Source organism: Chelon labrosus, assembly GCF_963514085.1.
Source record: "Chelon labrosus genome assembly, chromosome: 19".
Taxonomy (NCBI): domain Eukaryota; kingdom Metazoa; phylum Chordata; class Actinopteri; order Mugiliformes; family Mugilidae; genus Chelon; species Chelon labrosus.
Genome location: NC_140352.1, coordinates 11,126,993 through 11,145,688, shown reverse-complemented (window position 1 = coordinate 11,145,688; position 18,696 = coordinate 11,126,993). Strand labels below are relative to the sequence as shown.

Sequence of the window (18,696 nt, the reverse complement as noted above, 5' to 3'; positions counted from 1 at the left end):
TTAAAATATATAAGTCTCTATAATGTTTATATAATACTACGTTATTAAATACCATTTTTTTCTAATGTAGGCTGTCTGGTAGTATGATAAAGAAATGTTATTTTATATTTTTTATTTGAAGTTTTAAATTTATTGTATTCAATTTATTTACTTACGTTACGGCGTCTGTCTGCAGCGGTGCGTCTGACGTTTCCTGCCCCGGAAGTGTTTCTCCTTACCCAACGAGGTCAAAATGGCGGCTCGCTGCATGTGAAGGGGTCGAAACGGGAGCCGGCTTTATGATTCGAGAACATGTATAAAGCGCCATGCTGCAGACTGTCAGGTAACACCAGAGAAAAGCAACATTTCGTGCAATGCGCTGTCACATTTCCAGGCAATTTCAATGCGCGCTTCACGAAAACGGCGCTTGAAGCTAAGGCAGGAGCTAGCTTACTAGCATAGCATGTTGCTATCCGGAAGCGGCAGGGAAAGCTTATTTGGTAAGAGGCTAGCTGTGACCTTAGGAAAGAAGTCAACTGCATCTGAATGCACTAAAATTAGCTCATAAACTATTGTAGCTTTATACTTTCACGTTTGAAAAACTCAACGAGGGATAGAAATAACTGTTAGCTACATGACAAGTTGGTAAAATAAGGACACTGTTGACAACACAGTGTTGTAGCATTTGTCTTTATCTTTAATGTTATGTGTTAAATATAAGAACACGGTACAGTGTAAGGTCAAAGTGGGAGTTAATATACTCTAGCTTCATGCTGCACTTGTTTTATTTAATTATTCTCAAATTATTAACTATGTGAAGTGTAAAACCTACGTGCGTGAGCAGACATGCTATATGGCTGTACGTCTAGCAACAACATCTAGAGGTGATATAGTATTGTTATTATTATGAAGGTTTCAGCTATTAGGCTTTGTTGTTATTTATTTAAACTGAGAAGGGAGGGACATACGTGAAATAAGTATTTACATCTCTTAAAAAAAACATGCTGCACGCTGTTTGTGGTGTTTTGTTGTTGTTTTGTCCTTTGCCGCCCACGTGCCATGCATGATTACATCTGTAATTCTCTTGGTTTGATCAGGTGCGTTATTGTTTTTCTGTTTAAAAATCAATAGCATTTATTTGAGGGATTAAACATTGTGTCTTGTTTTCCTTGTAGGTTATGTGGGCACCAGCGTGAAACAGAAATTGGCTCAAAATGTTTCTCGGTGTAACTACACTGCTCGCACCTTCATCCGGCTGCAGAGAAGAGAGCCGTCAAACTGGCTGACGTATCAGCATCTTAACTTCCTTAAACGCCAGGTATCTTCACTGTACACTTAAGTTGTCCTGATTGTGATTGTTGTTTTTTTTTGCAATACATTTCTTAATTAAATGTTATTATCATACCTGTTAAATATCACGATTTACCTTGTCCCCTTGTTTTTCTTTTTCGCCCAGTATGTTGCAAAGAACAGCAGTGATCTTCACCAGCGTGCCATCCCCAAACAGGCACCTGTGCTGACCGTCGTGGACGAGCGAGACGACAGCGTCGAAAGGCAAGTGGAGAGGATACCGACCATCAGTCATGTAGCCACAGACGCTGTTCCGCAGCCGGAGGACGTCACCGATAAGGCATCGAGGCCCGCCGCAGAAGATGTGGCAGGGCGCGAAAATGCTCTTTCGACTTCAGATGAGACTCCGCACGTCCATGTGGAGACGGAAGAGGCAAAGCAGGCACGTCTCGACAGACAGTGGAAGCCGCTGAATGTGGATAAGTCTGACTTACCGGATATCTATGCCAGACTTGCCAAAATCAAACTTACAGGTAGAGTACAAAATAACAGTACCTCTTGATTATGTCTTGTAATGCAGTGTGACTGAAATTAATTACAATATTAATTACCCAAACTGCATGCACAGTCATTTCTAAAACTAATTAGTAACTGTGTAAAAAGACAGAATGCTGTATACAGAGATAATTAATATATACCTGTTAGAACTGGGCAAGTAAGTGTTATTACATAGCAATGCAAAACAATTTATTGGGTAAAACAGAACTTCATGTCATCCATGCAGTGAGTGGTTCTTTGGAAACATTGCAGTGTTCTTACACATTAGTGTGCTCATTGTTGACTTACGTTAGGCCCATTGAGACAACATCTGCAGTATAATCTATGTTTAGCGTGATCAGTATTGCCCAAACAATCCTAGTTGTAGCTCCTAAATATGCAGCTTTCATTGGAGCTTTCGAACAGTTGGCAGTGGTAACACAGAAATAGTATTTAGCTGTGTTTGTGGCGTATTTAGTACATACTGATCAATAGTTAATATGATAAGGCACTCACTCTTGTTTATTGAACTGACTATGTCTTGTTGTGTGGAGTTACAGCTACTGTGATTCATTCATTTTCTAACAACCCACACACAGTTGGATTTGCACCAAAATAAATATAATTACTTTTCGAATTACAACAGTTTTCCTCTTGTTTTGCAGAGAATCAAACTACTGTAGGAAAAAGAAAGAAGCGTTCCATAAGCAGTGTTTACATGTTATGTGTAACTTTAAGAAGTAAAGTCAACTATAATGGGATTTCTCTTGCATTATTTCTGTTTGGTGATTTCAGCTCTGGTGGTCACGACCGCAGCAGCCGGCTTTGCAATGGCTCCAGTGCCCTTTGATCCCGTCATCTTCTTTGTGTCTTGCCTGGGAACAGGCCTTGCCTCATGTGCTGCCAATTCAATTAACCAGGTTTGTCATCTTTAAATTTAGGCCAAACAGGGCCATGCTTGTATGTCTCTGTACGCGCGAGTGTGTGTTTTCTAGGTGGCCTTTTACACAGCACATGTAATGGTAAAATATAAGAAGGTATGAATTACTCCAGGATTACACTTTGACATTATTAACCACGGCTAATTTACTGACTATACAAACATCCCATAAAGCAAAAAAAATAAAAAATCGAACATGTTGCCTGTGTAATTATCCAAAGAACTGACTTAAACAAACACTTTTTTATTTTTTTAATTACAAATATCTATTTGGAAAGAGAGCGAGTTAGCTGGAGGTTGGCCCTGTCGTGCATTATATATATATTTTTGTTGTTATACAAACAGACTTTTTTTTGTTGACATACACCAACAGCTTCCTCTTGGAGTTGATTATGTTCCAGATAAGGCTGATAGAGCCAGCACATCCTCTTTGTTTTTTTCTTTTTCTTTTTTTTTTTAACCTACTCTACATTCCTCTTTTGCTACGCATCTCAAAAATGCATTGAGCTGACTGTAATGCTGTCATTATTTCCTTGCTGAAAGGCCTTTTTGAAGCTATAAACAAAGGACAGCTAGTGCACTTAGACACTTAAAATGCCTAAAACAAGAAGGGCCTCCCTCTACTGTCTAGTGTTATGCATCGGAATTTGCTCCGTGACTCAGGAATATTAGTATAATGGGTGACCTCTCCCTCAGCCCTGGATTGAACTATGCTCAGTGATGTCTTTGGCCTGTAATTTGGCAAAAACCTTGATTACACTGCAGGTTCATGCCCTTGAGGCAGACCCCCACTCAAGCCTAACATCAACAATTGTGTTCCAGTTGCAGCTGTTTTTAAGTAGTCCAGTGCTCCATGAAGGTAAAAAGTCTTTCAAAACACTCACCATCTTGCGAACTTGCATTCTATCATTTGTGTTACATCTGTGGATAAGAATGCGCAAAACAGCTTTGTTTCTGTGGTCAAGCCTGAATTGCGTCAATCAGTCCATCACTGAGGTTAAAGCTGTATTGTGTCTGCTGTGGCCCCAGAACGGAGCTGGCTCCTCTGTCCACCTCTGCCTCACGCTGAGCAGGTGTGCAAATATCCTTCAGGTATTTGAAAAATGTCTCGTCGCTTTCCGTGCCGTAGAGGTGAGCCCAGACTCGAGCTCCCAAGAAGTTCAGAGCGCTGAGTGATGTAAGAGGCAGCAGCTCCTGTTCGTACCCCGGGTGTCCCTTTATCTCTGGGCCAACCTTCACATCAGTCCTGTCAGTCTTCGTTCTCTCCACTTACTCAGCCCTAGGTTAATTTACATTATAGCTTTGTATTTCAATGACACAACCTAGGGCAGAATCAAAAAGGAAAAACCCTGGCTCTTGGTGTGATGCTTTTCAGTCTGTAGTCTACAATATTATAAGAGTTTACTGTCTGCCTGAGCAGATCGATCATAAAACATCCTGAAAACACTTAATCATGTAAATGGACCATCCAGATAACAGAAACCCGTTGAAGGCTGCATGCCAAGATTGTGGACGTCTAGAAAGATTTTGGAGTTCATTTCTACGTTATACATGTGGATGAATGTGTCCTTCTGTAGAATGTGTGGAATTTGGGAAACGTTTCTCGTGGTTTCTGTAGATAAATACACATCAAACTGTAAAGAGATCCCGGTGGATTATTACTTCAACATTTCTGTCTGTTTTCACAAATGGCCTTGTGTATCTTATCCTGAAATTCATCAGTGCTTGCTCTGTTTGAGGTCAAGAAAACCTTTTTTGTGGCTAGCAGCTGGTATGTGAGCCTGATCCTTCGCACAAGTCAGATTCCCTTATCCCTTGTTCTTTTCAGGCACATTTTGCGTGTCATCATAGCCCTAATTAGAAAAGAGCTGGAGTTGGATTATTGTTTTGGAGAAATTAGCCACCTGTCTTCAAGTGAAGCTCACTTTGATGTAGTGTTTAAGACAAAGTCGTACCTGCAGGGCATTGCAGGGTGATTGAAATGATAACACTGTTAGGAAGATAAACTTGTTTGTAGTTGGTTGTGCTGGTCTTGTATGAAAAGTATGTTGTTGTTGCTTTGTTTGGAGGCGAATGTCTTTCTCTTCTATGTAATTATACACACAGAAGCACTCTGGATGTCGTGCGTAATAGGCGGTTTAGGCTTCTGCGTCAATTTGACTGCGTGGCTACGGCAACAGCCCAGACCCTACGCAGACCTTAACACCGTAGCCTGACCGCAAAGGCTGTGATTGGTCCACTTGGTAGTAGCGTGTTTCTGCTTTAGTATTTCTGTCTACTTCTGCATCTCCACAAATTTCAAATTGATGTTTTTGCATCAATAAAGATGGAAAACATCAAGAAAAGGTTAACTGAGGAAGTTCGGACATACAAGCATTTGTATGATTCGTCGTCTGCGAAATTTCGGCGAAGGTTTCAGTCGCCATTGTTGAAAGTGAAGCAGGAAGTAGAAACAAAAAGTCTAGCGTTTGGGTGGCGTTTTTACAGAGCGAGTATAAATGGCGTAGGCTACTTCCGTAGATTCCGGCATCTATTTCCCGCAGTACCTTAAATGGTCCTTGACACATAATTGCCTGTAGCTCTGCTACTGTTGTGGTAGTCGTCCCCTGTTTAAAATGGACTATTGAATTCTTCATTGTTAGTTGGGTCTTTTTGTCAGACACATCTTCTCCTGTGTGCAACTGATATGAACACTTTGGCCGTCCATTTGTTTTTCATCATCTAGAGATAACATGGGATGAATTGGAAAAAAGATCCCACCTTCAGATGTGCTGCCAGGGATTTTTTTCTTTTTACTCCTTTTCATCTTAAAAATATGAGCGCTTTACCATCAATGTGGTTAGGTGATCAAAGCTTGAAGCCTTTTACATGGAGAAAAAAAAAAATCAAACAAAAGCTTGACAAATAACTCAAAGCACCGAAAGACCCTAGTGGAGACCACTTCCTATGGATTCTGCTGCTCCACCCTAATCCCTTAATGTTCGACTTCTAAAGAGGCAGAGAAGTCTGCAGGTAGGTGATCACACAACTGTCAAATTACCTTGGGGAAGGAAGGAAAGTGTCTCGAGGGAGAGAAAAATGCTTTGGCTCTCGAAAGTGGCAGTCAGAAACTTCAGCTGAGCTGTCAAAAGCCAAGCCTGCTCTTTGTCCCATCGGGAAGTGCCTGTAGGGCAAACAGAAATGTTGTGGTTTCTTTTTAAAATGTTACTCTATTTAGGAAAACTGACGGAAGGGTGTAAGCACTAGGAGTCACGTAACAATGGCATGTCACTGTCTAGAGTTTCTTGCCACAGTCAAAAGGCTTAATGCTGTTGTGTTTGTCTTACAGTTGGGGAGCACAGTCGGGTCCCGCAGAAAGGGGTGTTATTATTTGAGCCTCCATTTCTAGTAGTTATCTTCCACTGAAAAACATTTCACTGCATTATGTTTTGTTTAAACCTTAAATCCTCTTATATGGTCACCAAAGCCTGTTTTGAAGTGTTCACTTGAAAAAGAGTTTTACTCTAAAGTGAACGTCTTCTGAGAGAAATGTCTCCGCTTGCTCAAAGTCTCACCAATGGTTTGACTACAGAGTTCCCTCTCAGAGCAGAGTTCCTGCGGAATTGAAGTGCTAGCTGCTCTAGTCTTCAGGACCCCTGGGCCCCACACCAGACATACTCTCTGCAGGTGTTCCACCCATCACATCACCACCTCCTAGTCTGGCCACTACTTCAGCTAATTGGATAATTGGGTCAGATGAGAATTTGAAGCTGGAGCCTGAAAGACCCCTGGGAGGTCTGAGGCCCCCAGCAGTGTAAATAAGAGCCGCCATGGTCTTTTTACTGTCAAATAAAAGCTGCTCAGACACTATTTTGACAGCATATGTCGCGAAAGCAACACCATGTCGGTCTGCGTGTTTGTTTGGATGAAAATTCAGGCTCGCTTGCTTTGTGGCTGACTAGTGTCATTTCTGCTTTCGTGACAAAGTGAGTTTTCTTTTGTGTCTGTGTCTCTTGTGTGGTGAGTTTTCTGAGGCTGGCACGCATAAGCGAGCCCCCACAAGCCCCCATCCCATCCACTCCGCTCCTACCACTTCAGGCTACACCCTTCTCTCTTGTCCTGTGCAGGCATGCATTATTTACCCTCCTGCATGCTTCCTTCACTAGGCATCTTGGTCAGGACCTTGGAGTATATGTGTACATGACTGAACATGGGCACAGGTTATGCAGCTTCTATGCATAATGAAAATGTATTAGATTTACTTTTACAAATGTTTGAAGAATTGGCTCTGAGGCTATGGCCGTGATGGCTGAATAACCAGTATCTGTAGCTGGTTCATTTTTCTAAATCTATCTTTCAAACAGCCTTACAATGGGAACTGGTTCGTACCAGCCATCATATAAAGGCTCTATATCTAGTGGAAGCTTATGCCATGAACTTTGAAAATTCTTAGAATCCAATGGCACAACAGGCTTTTGTTTCAAGCACATGTTATTACAATGCAGGCTTGTCATCACTGTTAAGATCTTAATCCCTGGACAACCGTTTGAATTGAATTGAAGTGGCAGTTGTCTTTGTAATAGTATTTATGAAAACATTTGGTTGTCAGATTGGTGTGCTGTCGCCTGTAATGTGATATGAGTCAAGCCTGCAAACTCCATCACATTGTTATTGTGCATATTGAATGCCTTGAGGCAAATTCAGTGTTGTCCATGAATCTGGATTTAATTTTTGTGAATACAAAATCTCAGGAATGTCTCAGACATTCACTTGGACTCAAGGATGAATTGATTAGATCTTGGGGTTCAAAAGTCAAGGTCAAGTCATTGTGATCTTGCAAAACAAGTTCTTGGCCAAAAATGACAGATTGTTGCAATCTTTCACGTATAGAAATGCCTTAAGGTTTTTTAAATTGCACAAAGTTTCACTTGGACTCAAGGATGAATCGATTTTGTTGCTCAAAGTTCATGATCACTGTGACCTTGCAGATTGTAAATCAAAATAATCATATAGCAATTCACACATATGCCTGAAAGGATAAAGATATGCAGTGATGTATTCAGAAAGTTCACTCATGATGTAATGCAAATTATTAAATTCCTTCAAATTCTTCACTTCATATATTGGCTGAGTCTGCGCAGACATTGCTGTGAACCGCAACATTAATTGTTTTGCTGCTTTAGACATACTGAAGGGTTTTCAGAGTGGTCGACAGCAAAGTAGGTGGCAGTAGTTTACCTCAAGCTGGGTTGGCGGCGCATTGCTGGGCCCCAACGGTCAAGGTTGCCACTGCAATTTTCCAGGATAGGGCTCCTCTTATTGAAGTTTGGGGTACCTCACATAACATGGTACCTCTTGAGAGGATCATTAGTTGTAACAAGACCTCGTAGCCACTAAAACCCCACCAACCATTGCACACTTCAAAGACAATAAAACCTTTCCACCAATGGATTTGTGTCTATTCCCTGCTGAGAAGCAGCAACAGAAAATATGGTTTCAAGTTGTTGCCGTAGAATAGCTCATACAACTGTGACCTTAGTCACTTTCACAACGCTGTTCGGGGTGGTACCATTGCACCGTTTTATTCTGTGTTTTTGTTTATCAAGACGAAATAGCGCACATTGTTATTGCACTTTTGAGCTAGCATGGCTGGACACGCCACACTAGACACCAAGGCTGTTGGTTTACTTGCTATTTAAAACACACTTGGATGGCATTGGTCCGGCTTTGTTTCAGTGTGAACGAGGTATGGTGGTATAAAGAGGGGCTCTGCTTGGTCTCATTATACTTCAGTGTCCGTATGAAAGGAGCTATTTCTGCCTTTTTTGTCATTTATTTTCATTCTGTTTACAAATTACCCTCAATCATACGTTCTCTGTCCACCTATTATGTTTTGAAGTGTTTATACTTTGTCCTTTGTCCAATTTATCCCTTATTTATTTAAGTTAAAGGTCAAACTCATCAGAGTTTTCCCCAAATGGGAGATTCAACATAAAAGGAGACAGCAGATTTCCTAGCAGCAGATGCTGATCTTAAGATCCTGTTTTCCACCAGCTTAGTTAAAACAAAAGAGCAAGCCGATCTTTGACACTGATAGTTTTTAAGCTTTTGTCTTGGTGGTCTCCATCGGGCTGTTAATTCAGTCTGTGAAAAGGGGATCGAAATACCCTTTCGATTGCCCTGCAAGATGGCACAAAAAGGACTCGATGGGTATCTCCCTTTCAGTGCCGGATTAAAATGAATATTTAACAAGACAGCCCTGTTTAATAGTTAATTTCTTTAAAGCCCTTTGTCTTTGTCAACTGTGGGGTGCCAGTCTGTTTCAGACTGTACAAATGGATCTCTTGTAGCCTCAGATGGGTGACAGATGCTTTTCTCTGATAATGTCATGAAAGGTACATCCCCCTATTACATGCCCCTAAGATAATGCCTGAAAGGAAGCACGAGCAAAAACTGTTGCCAGGCAGAGTGTTTGTTAGATCCAGATACAAGGATATTGATTATATTCTGGTCTTTAACCATGTTTATTTTATTTGTGTATTGTGTGTTTACCTTACCCTTAAATTCGAAGAATAGGGCATCAGTGGTGGTGCTGAATGACTCTTCTATTTCAATACCATATTTCACATTAACTGAAGGTTTTGGCCTAAAAGTTGCTGTATGTTTTTCAGAAGTATAATGCATTGACTTCGTACCAAAGGTGTAAAAACAGCTTTTTATGACGATGCTATTATGCATTTTGTATTGTTAAATCATAATAGAGATATTCATGTTTTACGGGCAGATCAAATTAGCTGAAGTCAGTGACAAAAGAATAGTACCTGTAGGGTGTTAATTTCAAACAGGACAACAGGACAACCCTCCTACTGACTTGAATCCTTGAAGCACCTGCTCACTTCTGTAGTATAACCTGAAGCAAGAGCTTTGTCCAATAGGCTTTTCTTCAATTCAACCATCTGCTTGCATTAAATTAATTATTACATGATGTAATATTCAGAACAAAAGGTCATTTTTTTAAAGGCTTAAGTTTGTGCCACAAATAGCAAATGTTCCTACCCATGACAGGTGAACTATTGAGGTGCTCACAACAGCAAAATCCCATGTTGTTATTATTCAACCACCAGGTATTCTTTTTGATCCTAATATATTAAGCGTAACCCTAGCGAATTAGTACAGAACATCCTTACTTCAAAGAGGCAGGAAGAATTAGAGGAAGACATTGACTTTTATTTGACTTGTCAGTAACATGTTGTCATCTTTTGTGAAGGGCACGCTCGGATGACGCACTAATACTCACCTCCAAAGCGTCTCTCTGAGCTTTCAATGCCACAGCTTGTTGGTTCAAACACACCTCACCACAAAAGAGCTGACTTCAGAGGGGATGAACGTTACTGACTGACGGGCAGGTGGCACACCTCCTCTCCACTTCCCTGATTAGCCTTTAGGTTTTGACAAAACACCCTGATTATGGGCTTCAGTGACCAACAAGGCGAGATGTAGACACGAATGAGACTTGAGTCAGAGAGGGAGAAACGCCCACCGTAGCAGTGTCTGGCACCGTTGAACCTTTCTACACTACTCACACATACATACTTTTGCTCGCTTCTGGCAGTGGCTGACCACAGACAAGCTGAGTAAATGTTTTTACATCAACCAGGACACTCAATCTAATGTGTTTAATTTCTTTGCTACTATAACTGATTGCGGCATTTTGAGCAGGTTAAAAATGGAATCTGGATATTAATGATCTGGAAGTTTTGTGGATTGCGCGCCTGTTTAATAGATTAATGTCAAAGCCTTAGCCCAAATGTTTGCTTCTTTTGTTTAGTTGAGCAGCCCAGAATTACACATTATGACAAAAAGAAAGTTAAAGTGTCATGATGGGAAAAAAGCAACGGCTTTGCAATGATGCGGAACGTCTTTTGTAGAGCAGATGTTAGGCAGATGAGTGCGTACTGTGCTTCATGGTACTGTATTGCATTAAAATCTGCAACATGGAATGACCTGCTGTTTTTAATGTTGAGCTGGAACTTGATAGTCACCTCACACTCTGATTTTTTTGTCCTGGTTTCTTCAGTTTATTTGCTGGAGGGAGAATTGTACATGTGAATTAACTTGACGCCATTACGTTTCTAAATCTTAGGGGGTTGTTTTTTGCATGGCATCCTTTGATTAATAATTATTATTAAGGAAAAGATGTATTTAGAGCATGTATTGAAGACATCACATTTATGTATTTGCGTACATTTTTAAGTGTTCTCACCTTGAAACTCAAGTTTGCCCTCTCTATTAGAGGGTAACTTAGCCAAAGGCAAGTAGGAACACTCTTTGTAATGCTGAGATCCATGGATAATTGACAAAAGCAGCCCTGTTTATGGCGTGCCCGTGAGCCAACACTGCATGCTAATTTGATTCAAACCGAGAATAAGCTTTTGGGGCAAGGGCATCATTGCCGGAAAACAAAATGGTTACCGACACGCACTAAGTCTTTCCCTAAGCTTTGGGTGTGCCTTACATTCTCAGAATTGAGAAATGTTTATGTATTTAGCACAAAATCAGACGGTGATTTGAATGGTTTCATACGCCCCTCCAGCCTTTAGGTAAAAGGCTGATCTTCATTACATTGTACCTCAGCTAAGAAAAGTCTTCACGGATCCTTTTTTTTTTTTTTTTTTTTTGACTGTAACAAGGTGCTCCGATTCAGCTGAGAATTATTAAGACATCATTTTAAAACCAGGAACCCTACATTTCGGCTAGCTGTCATTTCACACCACTCCATACTTTGTGTAATTGCTTCCGTACTTCACCTTCTGCACATATTATTTGAGATGTAAAAAGGTTAATTTCCTGCCTGGTCTCTATTGACTATTATTCAGACTACTGTATATTTTGGGAAACCTTAACTACCACCCAAGTCCTCAGTCCTTCATTATGTTATCACAAAGCACATCCTGAAAGGCTGGAAAAGGCCACAGCTGATATTTACCATATGAAAAAGGTTGTTTTGTACGACCATGGATGGCCTTTTAGTTTGGTTCACAATAGTCTCATTTAAGAGGCAGAAATATGCCTGAGAGCTATATTGTCATTACAGTGAAACATGCCAGAACTGTTAAATGTTCAGGTGCGAAATATCCTGAAATTATTTGATGTTTTGGAAAGCTTTTCAAGATGCTGTTTTTCTTGGTATTTCTCTCACAACTTTCTGCATAAATCTGCTGATCATTCTAGAGGTGAACTTTTAACAAATTCTTTTCCCAGAGTATTTTTTCCATCTGTGTTACATTGATATACTTAGAACTAAAAATATGGCATACACCGATCAGGCATAACATTATGACCACCTTCCTAATATTGTGTAGGTCTCCCTTGTGCCTCCAAAACAGTTGTGACTCATCAGAGAATGGACATGGGTCTTCTGAGGGTGTCCTGGGGTGTCTGGCAGCACAGTGTTGTTAGTGGGGGGCCTTTGTGGATCCGGCTCGTTCCAGTGCATCCCACAGATACTTGATCCGTTTGGGATCTAGGGAATTTGGAGGCCAGGTCGACGCCTTGCGCTGTTTTTCATGATTTTTGAGTTGTTCCTAAAGCGTTTTTAGTGTGTGGCTGCTGCCATCAAGGAGTGTTGGTGGACTGGTGGAGTTCATCCTCCACCAGTCATGCCTCTCTCACCTGAGGAAGCCGTACTGCTCCGTTGGGCGTGTGCCCCTGTCTGGTGCTATATGATGACATGGCAGTCTGTCAGCCTCTGTCATGTAGTAACTGTTGATTACCGTTTACAAGACAGATCAAAGTGTGTGTCTCTGGGTGTGTGTAACACGTATTTGCTCAGGCTCTGACGCCCTTAACTCCACTTACCCCCTTCTACTCCTTATATGAGACGGCGCTCTTTGCTTTGTAGGTCACCCCACCTCGGGATCACAAAGGGATTGTAAAATTACACATGCTTTCCTTTGCTGTTTACGTCTACAGCATAATGTTACTTTACCCCTACGTGCTTTCCTCTTAATAACTGTTTGGTGTCTTTACCTAGGCTTGCTTTCATGCCAGATTTGAAATTGTTGCGTTGTCAACCCACAAAGAAAACTGTCATGTCTAAGTGTAGTTGCGTAACGTGAAACTGCTTTGAACTGTCGTCCGGCTTTGTTGTTTCAGGCATTCTGTTAATTAGTGGTTAAAGGTAAACTGCATTTTTTCCTTCTCATGGACATCTGGTCACGTCATGAAAGACCTTACATGATCACCAGGATTCAATTCAGCAAAGATGGAGTTGACTCATCCTCTGTGGCATTATCTGCCTGCCTACATGCTTTCAACAAAACAGCTCTGGATACACAAGAGTAGAGGCTGTTTTACACGGAACACCGTTAATGTCACCGTACAGTCAGCCATTCAAGCAGAAGGACGAAGGACGTAACCACCGCTGCGTTCCCATTCATTTAACACCCACACAACTGTAATCAGTTTGAGAATGATAGACATCAGAGTGCAGGTTGTGTGTGTGTGTGTTGGAACGCCTTTGTCTATTTTACCCAGATCCTGGGGATTAAAGATTTTTTTCTATGTGCGTGGACTGGTAATGGTACCATGCGGTGGTGGGGTGGTGTAGCCTGTTCTATATTCTCGTTTTTCTCCACGTTCTTCTCCTCTGATAATTATTTATCAAAGAGGCTAGATGAGTAGAGGAAAGGGTGGCTCCAATTTTCCCCAGCCCACAGTTTTAATGGCAATTTACCACATAGACGTTGCTTCCTTTCTATAACTAGTGTGTTATTAGGATTTTATAAACACAGTTATTTATACTTGGTATCATAATATTACTGATACTTGATTTAATGGGGCTAAGTATCAGTGTTTATGGCGTATTAATTGTTGGTCTTTAGGAGGGAAACATGATTAAAGGTTGACTTTGGCTCTTGCAGATTTCTCAACTGTTTATGAGATCTACCAATGATAGGCTGAAGGTCGTACACACAGCTGGTATGGGATCTCCAGATGTGTTAAGAGCATTGAGTAAGCAACAGAAAACACAGAGCTCCAGACTAAATTTTCTGAATGGTGACACAAGTACAGTACATGGAGTTTGTCTGTTCTCATAGCATTAACTGTGGGGTTTTTGATCCTTTAAACTTTTACATTCAAACAACATTCCCTAGCCAGCAGTGCGAGCACTTGTGTACACTGGAAGCTGTGTTTCGCCACATCCTGACAAGAAGAATTTCTATCACTTTCAAAGAACAGATGGTTGACATCTCACTTATAGAACCCATCGTGATGCTAACTGGTTGCCTTTCCACTTGAGGGGATGTCATCGAGGTAGGCGAGGAGACACGGAGGATATGGGAGAGAGAGAAGGGATAGGTCTCGGGGGCAAAGCCCTGCCAGTGGAGGACGACAGACTCTGACAGGAACTTTGTTACACTGTTTACACAGTCTCCTTCTATTTGCTGCAGCAAACAAGATTGTCACTCATGGATAAATTATTTAGTCCAGCTGCTTCTTTCTTAGTTTACTGTCAGCGCTTTGTGTATCTGCAGTGTTCCGCCTCCAAATAAACACAGATCTGTTTTTTCCCTTATTTTGGTTCTTGACATTCAAAGAATTTCATACTTGAATGCAAAAACTGTGTATCTCATCCAACTATGGATCAAGCTGGTGCTTTTAACGCCCTGTAAGAAGTAATCCAGTTTTAATCACTTTACTTATTGCATAACATGGAGGCAAAGCCTGCACATCTATACAGGAACTCTCATTTGTGCACATACTGCTCATAGGCAGAATATTTGCTCCCCTACCTTGTCCAGGGACCAACCCACCGACTTGAGTCGCATATGTCATATCAGACATTTACGGAACAGATAAGTGAGGAGAAAGGAAGTGAGAACAAAGTTGCTGATTGAACAATCTCAGGCTTTTATCACTCAGTGTTTAGCCCAGGAACAACCTTACCTTCGCAAGAAAAGCTGGCAGTATGAGACTTGTGACCCATGTCCCGACATGTCAAGGAGATCACTGCAAAATAGAGATAAAAAGAGAACAAGAATCAAATCAGGAAAATGGCATAATTGCTTTACTTTTAGTTTACGACAATGGTGAAAGAATAGAACATAATTATTTGTCATAGATAGTGGAATCACCATCTATTGTGTTTCATAGAAGAAGAAATAACATTGTCCTGTGTACAGTTGTGAGTAAAGGGGCAGACACACCAAAACAACACTAAAAAACTACCAGCAGCAAACATCAACTGTGGCAATTCCTCACGCCAACGCGTGTCTGGACCAAAACTTGGACTTAAACAAGGCGCAAAGCAATAACTCATCTTACCAGCTGGTGGCTGTAGTCTGTATCTGTCATTCAAAATGAGACGCCAGAACCAGTCCCGTTAGCTTGGAAGCTAATAAGCTACGAAGACCTCATTTGGTCTAGTTTATTCATGCTATTTGTTCATGTCAAAATATTTGAGTGTTCAGATGAGATGAAGAAAAACAAGAAGATCCCTCTGTGCTCCCTTTGTCATTTTGTTTACCTGTTGTCACTCGTCCCCCGTTTTGCGAAGCTGAACAGCCAATCAGAGCGATTATCCAGCTAAATCTTATCACAGATGCTGCTCCGACATTAGCGTTAAGAATACCAACAATGCAGGTCATTGGTTCTTTTTTTGTGAGTTGACTCATTGAAAAGTTTCTGACCTTCCTCCAGAACTCGAACTGTATGTCCGTATAAGGTAATGCTATGGTGAGGTAGTGAGGAAAATACAGCCTCTACACACTGAACTAGACTTCACAAAGTGTTGTCTTCTTCTGAGGTTCTGCTCATTTTGAACTGAAAGCCTTGTTGAATGAGCCTGTCTAGATGAAGGGGTTGATTTCTGCCATGGGTCACTGCTGCAAATACAAATCTGCCGGAGGTGCTGATGGCTGCCGTCATGTTTAAAAGAACAGTGAGGGCCTTCATACGCGTCCGTTCCTTATCACGCCTAATTTCTAAGGTTGCATTTCTTCCAAACCTCCAGGACAAGCCATATCAGGGCCGTATAGAAACTGACACACACACACACACACACATTCGCACCCTTTCCAGTCTCCTTGTGGTCAGGGCACAGCTGCAGATAAAAAAAAAAATCTAAACATTCACATTCTCTTAAACACACACAGCCCTGCGCATGCCTCTATTTCAACTGCAACCAAACCGTTGAGAGGCTTTCAAACTGCATGTCACGTCAGTCACACCCTCGTAGTTATTTGCAAATGCCCACTGATGGCGGAAAGGACTGTTTATTTCTTTTTAAACAAGTGACCACACACACACACACACACACACACACACACACACACACACACACAGCCGAGGTCTACGGTGTGTGTTTAGCTTTCACTGATATGTTTTCCCACAGTTTGCGAGACTGAATAGAAAGCGGTCAAGTGTGTGCACATTTAATGGTAATCAGAGACTGCAGTGAAATGCCCTCATTAGTGCGAACGTTAACTTATCAGGCGGAGACTAAAGATATGGCTGGCCAGCTTTCCGAAGGAATTCGCCTTGTTTGCGCAGTTGATATGTTTACACTGGAGTGAAAATGAATGTCTCAGCCAGGATGTCCCAATGTCTACTGCAGTGGCTGCTGAACCCAAGCCATTTTCTGCAGATATTTGAAACTCGAACCGTTTCGCCAAAGGATATCCCCATACGTCTGAAGTTTAAAGATTCTCCATTGTTTAACATTCTCGTTGCATGACGCATATTTTGTCTAAGGTGGCACATTTACCCATCAGGCCTTAGTGCTAGGCCAGCTTTCTGTGACTTTAAATACACATACCCTGTTATAAAATATCTCCTTTTTTGATCTTAAATATTTCCTGTCATCCCCACTGTCCCTCAACAAGGCTGGCGTGTAACCCGAGTCCTCCTTCACACTAGGAGGCACTGTGGCCTGGTCACGATGCGGCGTAAGCGATGAAAATAGTGATGTTATATGACACGCAAGGAATGCGAGATGAGCTATGGCATCACTTCTAAACCTAAAGCACAGTTTCTCCCCAGGGCACCAGCCCAGCAACTTAAGACAGTCTCCTGCGCAGAATAGAAATGGATAACATTTATCCGTAGTTGTTCACCGAAAAACTTTTCTTCACGTTATTTATGGAGCCAAAGCAGCAGCTGTCAAATCCTCCTTTGATCAGAGGAGCTAGATGAAAAGCATCACAGATGAATAATTCTCTACTCTCAGCACTTTTATATATATATATATATTTTTTTTTTCAAGCCTCATTCTCTTTATGTTCCAAAACTCCATCTCCCTCCATGGCCCAGACACTTAATATAGCATACCTCACCCCTCTGCAATAAGATTTCCCAGATCCTGCCCATATCTTCACAAGCAATGGGACTGATTATCGGCAGGGCAGAGGTAATGCAGCTCTGCTCAGCATTAATTGGCTGATTAACATGAGGACAGTTTAGCACTTCACTGTCCCACACTCAGCCCATTAATCAAGAGAGTGGCTGTGCCAGCTGAACCGCTGCCAACATCTCTACACAGACCACTAAAAAGAGAGAGCTCGAAGAAGTGTGGGCACAGCGCACAGCTGAAAGGCAGACGTGATCCACTCGTTGGCCAGACAGAGTACTGCAGTCTCTAAAGTGGTGCCTTGGGAGAACGACAGCAGATTATGGTGTGTAGAAGCAGGATAATGCAGTTCTGGTATGTAGCTGAAGAAGTACGGGTTGTTTCAGCTTGGCTAGTTAAATGGGTTTGAGTCAGTCCACACACACACACACACACATACATGATATTCTGTGCAAACATAGAAACTAGAACGGCTCAAAAGATATTTTGGTCAGAAGTTATTTGATTTAGTTTTTTCCCAATTGGCAAACAGTTCGAGTTTTTCACTCCTAATCATACGAGTATGTCCGCTAACATTTCATCACGTTAAAAGATTACAGAGGACAAGAGAGGAGCCCCAGACACATCTGCCGGCTGTCAGTATACAGCATTCCTGACACAGACGCAAGTTTTTATCTTTCACCTCCACTTTAGATAGTGTGATCTAAATATTGCTGTTTTCTCAGTGACAGAAATGAAGTGATGGAGATGCCCTCAGTGCTCTTTCTCCACTTACTTTAAGGCTGAAATCCAGTTTCTTTTAAACCCAACATCCTCATCCTCATTCTGTCCTGCCTGATCCATTTCACCTTAGTGTTTTTAGCATAAACAAGAAGCCTGCATTTATATTTTTAGATGGTAGTTGGCGACAGAGTTGTTAGTTGTGATAATTGAAATCTGTTCTCCAGCTCCACACGTACAGCTGAATCCATAACCATCACTACTTGTGTACTATTTATATCAGCTGAGAACAGATTGAACTTTTCTCTTATTTGCCATTTTTCTGACTCTATTCTCATAGCTTGACACCTCTGCTCTCTCCACACACACACAACACGTACTTGTTCATTGTAACAGCACTTTGGAGGTGTTTAACAGATGCTTTAGGTAAGAGCTGTAAAATCACAGCATTGCTCACATAGCTCGAAGACAATTCATTTGGCTCGGTAGACATTTTTCCGAAAGCAGCGCTACGACAGAAACACCTTGCAAGAACCTCGATCAGCCGTGCCATCGTTTTTCTGTGTTGTGACTAGTCAGGCTGCATGCCTTGTCTGTTTTGCTCCATTTCTTTTCTTTCGTTCGACTTCAAAACTCTAAACGTCGGCCAGAACGATTGAATTGACTTCTGAGAAAGGGCCTAATCTATGTAAATCTTTGGCTGCTTGTTTGTCAAGTGGCTGATCAGAGACGGTTCACAGTTGGTGTTGAAGGGGGGGCTTTGAGAGCTCTTGTGCTTCTTTTTTTTTTTAAGTAGACTTGGCTCACATGCACTGGAGCGGCACCCAACCCCTGTGGACGTTTGAGTCCGCCATTCAACCCCAATGTGCAAACAGGTGACATTCTGACAAGCGATGACTTG

At 41.6% G+C, this 18,696-nt stretch overlaps 1 protein-coding gene across 2 annotated transcripts in view; it reads left to right on the top strand.

Annotated features, from left to right (window-relative positions):
• The first annotated feature begins 219 nt into the window (after positions 1-219).
• cox10 (cytochrome c oxidase assembly factor heme A:farnesyltransferase COX10) overlaps positions 220-18,696 on the top strand; it is a 29,959-nt gene continuing 11,482 nt past the window's right edge. The window contains exons 1-4 of one of the 2 annotated variants that reach the window (XM_084567977.1): positions 220-322; positions 1,155-1,297; positions 1,436-1,802; positions 2,602-2,726. In XM_084567977.1, coding sequence (XP_084424103.1) covers positions 292-322; positions 1,155-1,297; positions 1,436-1,802; positions 2,602-2,726 — 666 coding nt within the window. In that variant the 5' untranslated portion in view covers positions 220-291. Of the gene's footprint in view, positions 323-346; positions 480-1,154; positions 1,298-1,435; positions 1,803-2,601; positions 2,727-18,696 lie in introns of those variants that run through there. The other variant, XM_084567976.1, reaches the window with a different exon arrangement.